Genomic DNA, 12,110 nt, shown 5'->3' on the forward strand with positions numbered 1-12,110 from the left:
GATCTTTTCCTCTTTAGTATTTAGAGCCTGAACTTTACCCTCTTGACGCCTTTGGCTGAGGTACCTATAGCATAAAAGCCTCAAAACTCTCATTTACTGTGGTCAAATCTCAGGAGAATACTGAGTTTCTCTCTTAAATCTCCTGATAGTGGTTTATACCTGTGTATACCTCTGAGGACTGAACGTATTTGCTCCCTAATGGAATGACTTGTCACCTTTTCTCTAAAATTACTTTCCTAAGCCATCTTTACACTTTGACTCAAGAGCTCTGTTGCCTCTCTCTTCTGTTCTGGTAGGATTTGAACCATCTTCCTTCTAACTTTGATGGGGGATTCTCTAGTCTGTTGTTGCGGGTGCCTCTCAAGATTTTTGCCCTTGCTTCTAATTTTTATACTGGTTACATTTAACAGAAGCTGTGAAACTGCATGCCTTCAAGGGAAAATCAGATAATCTGCAGAAATGAAACTTCATGTTAGAACAAAAGTCAGCTTGGCTTCCTTTTTTGTGGACAAGAAAGAAACTGGGGTTAGCTAGGGTGAAAAAACTTTGGGCTATAATTAACGTGCAAGAGGTAAAAACAAACAGTGCAAAGGATCAGATATGTCTAGAGATAGGGCGTATGTTCACCCAGACTGTGTTGCCAACGGAGATCTCTATTAATCTAAAATGACCAGATTTTGAGAGGTGCGAAGATGATTCTGTTTCAAGCCCTTTCTTTGCCAAGTGGTTTGACCTTCAGTGCTATTTCTGTGATTTGTACTCTGGGAATTTGGAATCTCAACACAAAACTACCCCACTCGTTTTACAGAGGCCATGAAGCAAAGATGTTTTTCCATATATTAAAAACATTTTGTTAGATAGCCCGCTACCTTCTAACCTCAGAAAGTAACTGAAAATATGAGTCACTGAAATTGAAGTTTCTGGTTTGAATTAAAACTCCTTGGGCAACGGCTCTTCCGGTTCTGTTGGCATTTTTTTCTGATTTCTTTTTTTTTCAGTCTTATGGCCAAATTGTCACTAGACAGTTTTTAATGGAACATTGTGATCATACTTGATCATTTTGTAAACATTTTGTACACACAAATGATAAAAGTGAATTGCAGGATAATTGCAGATTGAGGGAATTTAGGAAAAGGATTATTTTTAATTTACTTGCTATGCATTTCTTTGGTAACATTAGGGATTTAAGAGGTATCAAGACACTAGTATAATGCCTTTTTTATTTTCTTCTTGTTTAATCTACCCGGGCAGAGAGACATAGAATCATAGAAAGTGTTGGGTTGGAAGGGACACTTAAAGGTCATCTAGTCCAACCCCCCTGCAGCAAGCAGGGACATCTTTAACTACTTAATGACCTGCTGGTAGTTAGGAGGATTTGGGAGGATGGGTCACCAGGTTTTTGTGGAGAATCTTGGACTAGCTTTGCCCAATGACTACATTTCAGGAAGAAAAAAAAAAAAAAAAGATATAATCTGAGCAATCAGGGAATCTGAAAATGAAGGCAGAATGTCTGGAGTGTTCTAAGGGTTTAAGTACTCCATTACTTTCAAGTCAGCTCTGCCCACAGCGTAAGAACAGCCCCCTACAAAATAACATCTAAAGGGCAAATACCATTAGTTGTTGTTGTCCTTTTTAGGAAAAAAAAACACTTTTTTTTTTAAAAAAAAACTTGTATAACTATCATGTGTTTGTGACTAACATCACTGGTCTTGATCCTTAACTCATTTTAAAGATTGATTTAAGGATTTTTTTTTCCCAGCTCCTCCTCTTTTAAATTACTTTACCAGGACATGGAAACTTGGGTTTTGTACCCTTACAAAACTAAACCCTAAAGATGAACCACAAAGGATTGAAGGGTTGTCATCTCAGCATCCAAAGGGAGGCAGCCTGATGTCATTGCTGTGCTGTCAATTGTATATCCTGTTTGTTTGCTCTTAAGAAACAAACAAATAAACAAATAAAGGCCTTGCCAAGTCAGTAGGTGACTTGGTTCTCTGCCACTTGAGCAATTTGTAGCTTTCAGTCTCACTACTATGGTCCCCTTGTTTCACAACAAAGTATGTGTGTTATTTATTTGCTAATGTGGGAATCCAGTTGAAACTGTTTTTCTTTTTAGACAGATGTATCAAAAGTCTAGAACGCCTCATCATTTTTTTACAAATTTATTTCTGAATATTTATGTTTCATCTCTGTTGGAATGTAGGCTGCTCACAGTAACACTAGACAAGCTTTCACTGCCTTGTGCCAACCGTTGGGATGTAAAGCAGGTGCAGATTACAAATGGATCCCTTTCTGGATTTTAGATAAGGGCCTATTTGTCCTCAGGAGTCAGAAAGTCCAGGGAAAAAGAGAACTTAAAAATTGTATCACATTCTTTCTTTACACTGAGGTGCCTTTTATGCTTCTTAAAGATAGAAGCTCGTTTGATAACTTTTGGGGGTTGAAATTCTCAGTTCATCTAAAACAGGGCTGCTTCGTCCCCAGAGCCCCGCTGGTACGGCTCCAGCCCAGCTTGGAGGACCAGTGTTAGGAGAAACCAGTATAAATCCTTTCCTGTGCCCTCTGCTGAAAGACTGCTAATTGGTACCAATCGCTGTGTTGGATGCGGGAGTAGGGGAGAGGAGAGAAGCAGGAGGGAGGTTGTACAGAAGCGTGTATCATACATGCGCTGCTACGGAAACAAACCACTAATTAACTTCACTGATGGTTTCTGTAAATGCAAGTTAAATGAAGTTGTAATTATCCCTGGACTGAACTGTTTTGTTGGTCTCATTTGGTTTTGATCGGCGGATAATGGTCAGCCATCCAGAGCTTGTTAAGGCGAGCTCCCAGGTAGCGTAGCCGGCCTTCGTTTGAAGGGTGCTGCAGTGATATGTGCCGTGCTCCCCCAAGACCTCCCCACCTGCCACATCTGGCCTTAGCAGCCTCAGGAGAGAGGCCATAAAATTTATGAGCGGGGAGAACAAAAGCAGCATCTGCCTCCAGCAGTATGGCCTGCAGGTGGGCAGTGGGAAGCCCGCAGCGCTGTTTTACCTCCCTGCCCTCCCAACACTTCTTTACCCAGGACTGTCAGCATGGCACTGTAACCAGTAGGAAACTGGCTCCCTGTTTGTTTTTTGGTGAGGAGAGTGTCAGCAGTTGTGCAGACCTGGAGACGTGCCACGCACATCTGCATCTGTCGTGAGGCTGATGCTGGGGAAAACTCCCCCTTACATTGCTGCTCTCTTCCGTCTTCTATTGATCCACTTCATAACAGGCGGCAGCAAATCAAGTCCACATAGCGACATCTCTAGCTGGAGTGAGGTAATCTTTTGTTGCTCCTGTTCTTCATATTATTTGCTGAGGACGTTTTCATTTACCAAGTCATTAAATGGGGCTAAAAGTTGAAAAGCTGCGTTTGTGTCTGCTACCGGTGTTGGAGGCAGAATAACAGACAAGAATGGACTTTGGGTCATATTCGATTCAATCCAAGAGATGCTGAAGCTGTTGAATCACGATTGTATTACCTGTAGTACAACAGGTACTTAACAGTCATTAATGTCTTGTTTGGTAAGTGTGAAGAGTAGGAAGAAAAGAAATAATTGCAGTATAGCTTCTGTAGCACCAGTTACCTTGAGAGTAAATCTAAGCGTAACTACACCAAATCCACGTTATTCAGGGTTATGCTGTATTTCAGTGGTTCAGATTGTGGATGCTTTCTAAATACAGCAATTTTTGAATTGATTTTTATTTGTATTACTGATGGATTCTTAAAATGTTTAACCGTTTTTTAACATTGTTACTGCTCATACTGCAGGACTTAGAGTAAACAGGAAAAAACCCTTCTTTTGATAATAGTCAGTTTAACTTGTTAGAACTAAGCTCAAAGATGATGCATTTTGGCAAAAAGCATTGGATATCAATGGAGACTAGGGCATAATGAGGGCTTTTTAATTTAGAGAGTGGGTTTTAAGCTGAAGCAACATGGATACTGGGAGCATTTTGAAAGCTATGCACTATGTTAGCCCTGGTTTTGCTGTTATCACAGGACTTAACATTTTTGGTAAGGGTTGTTTTTTTTCTTTTCCGTGAAAGGCTAACGGGTAGAAGAAGATGTTTCTATGTTTCAATTCTTTTTGGAGAACTTGTTGCTGCCTCCAGGCCCTGCATGTTCTTTGAAGTACCGGAGGGGAGCTGCTGCTGAGCATGGCTATGAATGGATGCAGAGCTTTCATCTTTGCTCCGAAGAGTCTGGTGACCCAATTTCTGCTAAGATTTCCTGAAAGGCACTGATGTGCTTCGTTGTATTGGATGGTGTATTTATTATTACTGTCCAAGTTCCTATGATACTGTCAGTGCTTAGTAACAGTTATGATAAAAAAAGAGCCTATAATAAGATATGGCTTCAAAGTGATAGTGCTATGTGCCTACCACAGGGACCTGTCCTGGGAGGCTCTGATTGCCCTCCTTTTCCACTGATCTCAGGAATGGTGTCCAGCACCTCTTGATGAAAGCGAGTAGCAAAAGAATTAAGGCATATTTTGTTACAGTCTTTCCCCCTTTCTACCCATGCATAAAAGTAGGGTTTCCCATGGGTATAGTAATACAAAAACCTTCCTGAGAGAAACTCAAATCGTCTTTGCAGTTCCCAGGACACAACACAAAGTTTTAAGTAAGGTCAGTGGTGTGGAGTGATGATGGCAGAGCTATCGGTGCTGTGCTGTGAAGTGATGATAGCAGACCATCAATGTGTTTGTATTTGGTTTTGTAAAACACTGTAAGGACTTTTTACCTGTTTGGTCTGAAATGTTCCAGAATGCTTTAGAATTCGCAGGAGAAACACATTTATTTAGGAATAAAACTCTGTCACTTCTTGAAGTATTATTTACCATGCAAGACCTGCTCGTGTTGTCATCAGATACAACTTGGCTAGGTATATGTCCCTAGTGGGACTAAACATTGTCACCACAGGGTTGTACTGAGCAGTTGGCAGTAACATAGCTCAAGTAAACCTCCTGCTTGCTGCCAGTAGGAGTTGCTCCTGTGGATATGAAGACTGGATATAATTAGTCTGTCGTAAGGTTTCTGAGAAAAATCTTCCTGCTATCATGACTCAGAGAAGAGAGCTTACAGTAACATGCAGGCAGTGACTGTAATTAAGCATGTTCATGACCACTTCTGTTTTGACTGCATTCAGAGAAGTCCTATTGTCTTACTTTACCGCAAAATGTTTGGCCGCGTATTTGGGGAGGGTGGGAGGTGGGAAGGCAAATTAATTTAATATTCATTCTAACACATTACTTGGCCTTTTTTTTTTTTAATACCTTTTTGCCCTTGGACAGCTGCCTAATTTCTCTGCTTAATACCTAGAGGGTGGGGAATGGTGGTAACAGCTTTTTCCTATGACCTTTCTCCCTGCACTCATCAGCCAGCAGGAGATGCTGCAATCCATAATGTGGTTTCCCTGCCCCCATCTTTTCTGAGACCAAGCCTATTAGATTGGAACAAAGCCTTGCTCAGTTCAAGAATTAGAAATCTCAAAAGCCATGTGTTTCACTGCCCTATTTGGCAGACCCAGGCTGAATAATCTTTACTTGTGGTACAATAGAAAATTTTAATTGTGCTCCTGTCTGTTCCCACTTCTTCCTCCTCCTCGCCACTGGTGTTTCCTTCCTCACACTTAGGATGGTAACATCAATAGTTTGATTGTTTGAAAATACTTTAAGAATGTAATTTAAATTACTACACCCTTTACTAAAGGGCTCTCATTCTCTTTTTTCTTTTTTTTTTCTCCTATATGAATTTCACTGTATTTCATGTATTGCTGTTCCACCCTTGGTTTTCCAAAATGCAGGGAGGTTGGTTTCCAGTGCCAGTGGTGTACTCCATTCATTAATAGCATGGCCTCCACCAAAGAACAGGGATTCTCCTCAGGCCCTCTCACCCATGCCAAAACACAAGATGCAGTTGAGAGCACCTTGTTAGAGACTCTCTTTCCCATTTGTAGAGGGGTCTGCAAGAACTGGAAAGGAATGCTGTATTGTAATAGATACAGAGTAATGTAATGCAGAGCTTCATTCTGCCACATATACCTATGACAAGTGGTACACGCGTACAGTTGTAATGTCATTAAAACTAATTATGCTAATCAGTGAGAGAAACACTTCACCATGAGGAAATGTGTCTGGCTTGCAGATGCGAACGTCAGCAATGTGCTTCTCAAAATTATTTAACTAAAACCTGGAAACAGTTAACATCCAGGAATTTGCCTAAGCAGCTATTCTAGTATCAAGACAGACCTCCTGGGAGAATTAAATTTTTGTACTCTCCTTACTTATGACAAATATTTCCCATTAATTTCAGCAAGCAGTGTCGTCACTAGCTAATGTGTAATATATCTTTCACTAAAGTAGCTGTTGGATGCTTCTTTGATTTCCTTGTAAGTAATCACAGACCAAACCCAGACATGGGATTGCTGTTTTCTGCAGCGTACCTGAGGGGGCTGACACTACCACTGCATGTTTTAGACTCACACAGCCTTTATAATTCACACTCATGCAGTTAATTGTGTAAAGTGGCAAAAGTATTTATGACCTCAGTTAATTTTCTCTAAAAATTTTGGAGGCCTTTATTTGTAACCTGAGGACATGATGCAGATTATTGCATCTGAGCTTCACACAGTCTTCTATAAACAGCCTCTGCAAGGATTAGAGGTTTGTGAAACTTTCTTAATGAAACCCAAAACCTTCAAAACTCAAGTTGCAAAGCCCCAAACTTAGATCAGTTTCACTCATGGCCATGAACTTTTAAGGGAATCTGGGATACGTTTCAAGGAAGTCGCTGTCATGTTTCACTTGATGTGGGCTGGTATGTTATTGAAATTGGAGAACACTAGCTGGTTTTATCTGAAGCTTAGAATTTTCCATAGGGTTTTACATCAGAGTTTTGGGGCTGAAGTAATTCAAGGGTAAGAACCCAGTTACAGCACACCAGTAAATCTAGTTTACATGACCACTAGGGAGTGGAAAAGCTGTGTATGGTCATTAGTACGAAGATGGAGAAATTGAAAAAGGATATTTGGCTAGGTGGATCATTAAAATCAGCCAGTCATCAAAGGAAGTAGACGTTTAGTCCCGCTGTGATTTCACTGTGAGATTGATCTGCGGCAAATCCAGATTAACTGGCCATTGATGGTCCTGAGTAAGAGGAATCTTTTCTTGGTTTAAAGAGAGTGCTGTTGTGGTATGCCTTTGCTATTGCTTCCACCACTGGATAGCAGTGCTTCTAATTAGTAGAGGGTTTGGTCCGTGTTTTCTTGCACTCAGAGAATTGTTCAAAGTCTGAATTTGTCCCAAGGTTTGGGATTAGGTATGGTTCACTATGAGGAGTGCGAATTTACTTGAGCATCTCATAGTCTGTTGCTTAGGAAGGGAGGTCTGAGCCCAGCCTAGGAGGAAAAGTTGGAAGGCACGCTGCAATGCTTCATAAAGCCGCAACGTGGCTAATTCTAGACTAGTCTGAGATTTCTGAATTAAACATCATTTGCCTTTCCAGTTCTTAGTGATGGTCTTTTTTTATAGCACTGAAACCAAGGGGAAAGAAAAAAAAAAAGTATCTAAGTTCACTAATTTAAAAAACATTTAAGCAAGGTTTATTTTTCTGTCAAATTAGCCCTTTATAAAGGGAAATTCTCAGGGGGGCTTTTTGTCAAAAGAATTAAAAAGTAAAAATAAAAAGAGCCTGGTAAAGGGCTTAAGTTATATTTCCTATAGACACAGCCTCCACTCTAGCAGTCGTGTTTGAGGGTCAGTCTTCGTCCTGGCTTTGCAGAGATTCTCTGTATTTTTTTTCTTTCACTGAAATTCCATAGACAGTAATTAAGGAACTAGAGGCCAGCAAGAGGTCAGCAAGCCTTCGTCAGTGAAAACAGGGATTGTTTGCCATGTACAACACTCCCTTTTTTCCTTGTGGTGAATAGAAGATTTGCTTAGAGCTGATGACTTATGCCTTTCTTGCAAGTTATGCAGCTAGCGAGTAACTGGGGGAATCAATCAGTGAGCAGAAAACAGCTAATTGAGTCCAGCATCACGCTTTTTTCTTCTTTACATATTCAGCGCTGGAATCGGAGCCAGTTTGGTGTCCGATAATGTAACTCCAGAGAAGAGGCATTTTGTGCGCAGGATTCGGAGCGAATACAATACTTAAGAAGAAGGGTCTGCTCCTAAATTTTAGGGTTACGAAGCTGACAGCAGTTGAGGACTCAGGGGGAATTACTCGAAACTGAGCTTTAGGCCTATAAATGCCGAAGCTGGTAAGTCACTGAGCATGTAGCGTGATGTGGAGAGGATGTGCCTCCTGTTTCAGAGAGGGAGAAAGAGAAAAGGCTTTTGTGGTTATTCTTAGGCACAGCATGCGTAGCTTTTCTCGATTCTCCTCTTCCTTTCCTTGGGCTTTTAAGTTCTTTTCTGTTCTATTTTCCTGTCTCTGACTTTATCCAGGCATCTTTAATAAAACTTTAAAAAAAGTTAGAATGGTTGTTTTTTTTGGCGGATGTAAAGCCTGTTAAGAGAGAAAGAAGAAAGGACACGTGTAGCCACGTCTCCTAAAGGGAACAGCAAAATCTCTTTGCATTTACTGTAGAGCTCTTAATTCTGAAGTGAGCCAGCCAGGGCTGGGGGATGTGATGTGATATGCCCGCGAGTCTGAATGTGTATTTTTGCCCCACTTTGCTGAACAAGAATTTTCTGATAGCCAAAAATAATTTCAGCTTGGGCTTAATCAGATATTAAGAGATTTCCTTGTTTCTTAGATGGGAGGTTTCCTAGAGATTTTAGTTTGGGGCTGAACTATTACTGGGCATAAAGCAAATTGTAAAATTTTAACATCTCTCTAACTAGCTTCACACAGGCTCATGTAAAAGTCATATATACTTTTGTTTATGGAGCTGAAACAGATTAATCAGTTATCATAGCTTTAACTGGATATTGTCCTAGTGTTTCTTAAACGCTTTTATTAGGATCTGGCTAGCAGGCTTTTGCCTATCTTGTATTTTTTAAGGGCTGCTGCTATAACCCTGAAGTGTTTCCAAACATAGTCCTGCCGAAAGCTAGCTACTTACTTCTGGTTTACATTTTGCCAATTACTTCCAAGCACCCTCATAAATGTTAGTTTTCTCTGTGTGTCTGTGTATGTGTGTGTGAGCGCGCGCGTGTGTGAAGCACGAATTCAAAGGCGGGAGGTTAGGATTGTTATTTCTACGGCGTGTGAAATGGGCTGGATGTTAGAGAGCGGCAGAGCAAGGCGTGTGCCTTGCCTCCAGAGCAGGCAGCCGCAAAGAGCCTGCGTGAGAAAAGTGGGAGAGAAAGCAAAGAGTGCGCCGGGAGCAGAACTGCAGTGAGCGCCTTGATTATCAAAGTACATGTGCTAATTTCCTATTTGTTCCTGAACTTAGGGCGTTTTACTTTAATCTTACGTACGAGATGATGCAAAAGCATGGCCTTTAGAGGTGCACGAGTAGGAAAAGTTTTCCAAGCAGAAGAGATGCTTGAGGTGGGAGAGGGAATTGGTCTCTCCTGGATTTGAAAGCACCTTCGTAGGTTTGTGGCCACGTTTGTTAGCGGCGAAGAGCTGGGTGGTGGGGATGGGTCTTGGCCCCTCCGTAGTCTTCCAGCCATGTGGTACGTGGTGGCTGCAGTCCTTCGCATGCAGTCCTCGGTATTTCCAGATGCTGTTAATTTAGCCCCAGTTTCCCTGTAGTCCTCCTCGCGTTTGTGCAGCCGAGCTCTCCAAGCCTGGCGGGTTTCCGCACCGTGAGAGCATTGCAGATGTGTTGGGGATGCACTTGCTCCAAGTGGCGCGGGGAAGGGCGGCTCCCCCCAGCCAGCCCCACCAAGGGGCCCGCAGGCTGGGCCGGCTCCCCGGCAGCCCGTGGGCCCAGCCCTGCCCTCTTCTCTTTACAGCAAGCGCGATTTTTGTGCATCGCCTTGGCCAATTTGTTATGGTTTAAGGCTGTGGAGCCAGCTGTCTGCAATCTGATGTAATGTTGCCCTGGAAACCAGAAATGAAACACTTAAGCATTCACCACAGAATTACTACATACAGCATTAGCCAAAATAATTAAAAGTTGAGCCATATGGGCTTTCGGGTGGAAAAAATTGGAGCGGAGGAGATGGAAGTTAAGTCGTTCCTATTTACAGTACTGCAAATCCGTTTGTTTTCCCCTTGGAGGACGGGGAGAGGCCTGCTCCCAGTGCAGGGGGATGGGGAGATGGAGGGCCCCGGCTGTTTTACGCCGAGGCTTGGCATACCAGGACAGCCATGTGCTGGGGGCTGGGAGGCATTGGCGGAGTGGGTACAGCATGGCCTCTTCCCATGCCAGGGAGCCTGCAGCCAAGCCTCTTGCAGATGCATCGTTACCTCTTTACCAGACTACGTCTGCCCTTTTCATAGAATCATATAATGGTTCGGGTTGGAGGGACCTTAAGGATCACCTAGTTCCAACCCCCTGCCATGGGCAGGGACACCTCCCACTAGACCAGGCTGCTCAAAGCCCCATCCAGCCTGGCCTTGAACACTTCCAGGGATGGGGCATCCACAACCTCCCTGGCAACCTGTTCCAGTGTCTCACCACATTCACAGAGTAGAATTTCTTCCTAATATCTAATCTAAATCTCCCCTCTTTCAGTTTAAAACCATTGCCCTTCGTCCTATTGCTACATACCCTGATAAAGAGTCCCTCCCCATCTTTCCTGTAGGCCCCCTTTAGGTACTGGAAGGCTGCTATAAGGTTTCCCCAGAGCCTACTCTTCTCCAGGCTGAACAACCCCAACTCTCTCAGCCTGTCTTCATAGTTTGCAGTGCTGCAGCGTACTGAAACACTCATTAAGGGGGGAGAGGGCAAGAAGGGGGCTGGCAGCCAGCTGCATCGAAGCCCAGTGCCAAGGCCTGGCTGTTAGAGCTGCCCAGGAAGCCGTTTGCCCGGCCCGCCATGCACTGGGGAGTTTGGGGTGATTTTCCCATCTGAAGTCAGGGACAGGCACCAAAAAAAGCAATTCTGTCACTGTGGAAGCCAGGAGGGTAGAGTGGGTTGGGGAAGTCAAAGCGTCGAAGTTCAGTGATTTCCAAATATGTCACTAAAGGCCTGAATGCTTTACATTTCTGTTTTCTGTTTAATATTAGCTGTAAAAGAAAACATTGCTTGAGCTGGAAAATTAAGCTCTGTTTCCCATGTGCCAAAATGGAAACTTTTGATAATTTCAAGGCCTTTTTAAAAAAAATTGTTTCAAAACCAGGAAGTGAATAAAAAGTAACCCTTTTTCAAAATGGTTTTATTTTTAAGGAATTGGCATGACTTGACAAGAAAGTTCCCTGAGCAGTACCACTGGCGTAGTCACCGACATTTTTAGGCCTTTTTGCATAAATCTATTAGCCATCCTTTTCCTTTACAGAAGATTTTCCATGCCACATGCTACCTGATATGATAGGAAATAGGCTGCTGGAGAGGGACTGACTTTGTTTTCAGTCAGCCCATTATCTGGTGGCTCCTGTTGTTACGCACAAACTGTTCTCGCCTCTCTCGGCCTGGCACCGGCACTAGGAAGGGTCTGTCCCTGCCTGCAGAGGACCCCGGCTCAAAGGGTGCCGACAGTCTTGAAGCGTCGTGGAAAACGTGGCTGGCACTTGGATATGATGGGATTTTAGTTGTTTTGAAGCGTGATGGGGACCCCCTGTACCACCCACTCAGGTTTGATGTCGGTACCTTGTGCTGAGGCTATTTTGGTACTCACTTTTAGAATCATAGAATTGCTGAGGTTGGAAGGGACCTTTAAGATCATCAAGTCCAACCTTTAACCTACCCTGACAAAAGCCACTTCTAAACCATGTCCCTAAGTGCCCCATCTACCCTTTTTTTAAACACCTCCAGGGATGGTGAATCCACCACCTCCCTGGGCAGCCTATTCCAATGTTTAATAACCCTTTCAGTGAAAAAATGTTTCCTAATATCCAATCTAAACCTCCCCTGACATAACTTGAACCCATTTCCTCTCGTCCTATCACTTGTCACCAGGGAGAAGAGGTCAGCCCCCATCTCTCTACAACCTCCTTTCAGGTAGTTGTAGAGGGTGATAAGG

General features: G+C 42.9%; 1 protein-coding gene across 9 annotated transcripts in view; it reads left to right on the forward strand.

Moving 5' to 3' along the window:
• Nucleotides 1–12,110, forward strand: part of LOC141740893 (SAM and SH3 domain-containing protein 1-like) — a 569,515-nt gene that overhangs the window by 522,851 nt on the left and 34,554 nt on the right. The window contains exon 1 of one of the 9 annotated variants that reach the window (XM_074580372.1): nucleotides 8,053–8,290. The exons of 7 other annotated variants lie outside the window; for them this stretch is intronic. In XM_074580372.1, coding sequence (XP_074436473.1) covers nucleotides 8,279–8,290 — 12 coding nt within the window. In that variant the 5' untranslated portion in view covers nucleotides 8,053–8,278. Of the gene's footprint in view, nucleotides 1–8,052; nucleotides 8,291–12,110 lie in introns of those variants that run through there. One more of the 9 variants, XM_074580374.1, reaches the window with a different exon arrangement.

This window comes from Larus michahellis, chromosome 3, assembly GCF_964199755.1.
Source record: "Larus michahellis chromosome 3, bLarMic1.1, whole genome shotgun sequence".
NCBI lineage: Eukaryota > Metazoa > Chordata > Aves > Charadriiformes > Laridae > Larus > Larus michahellis.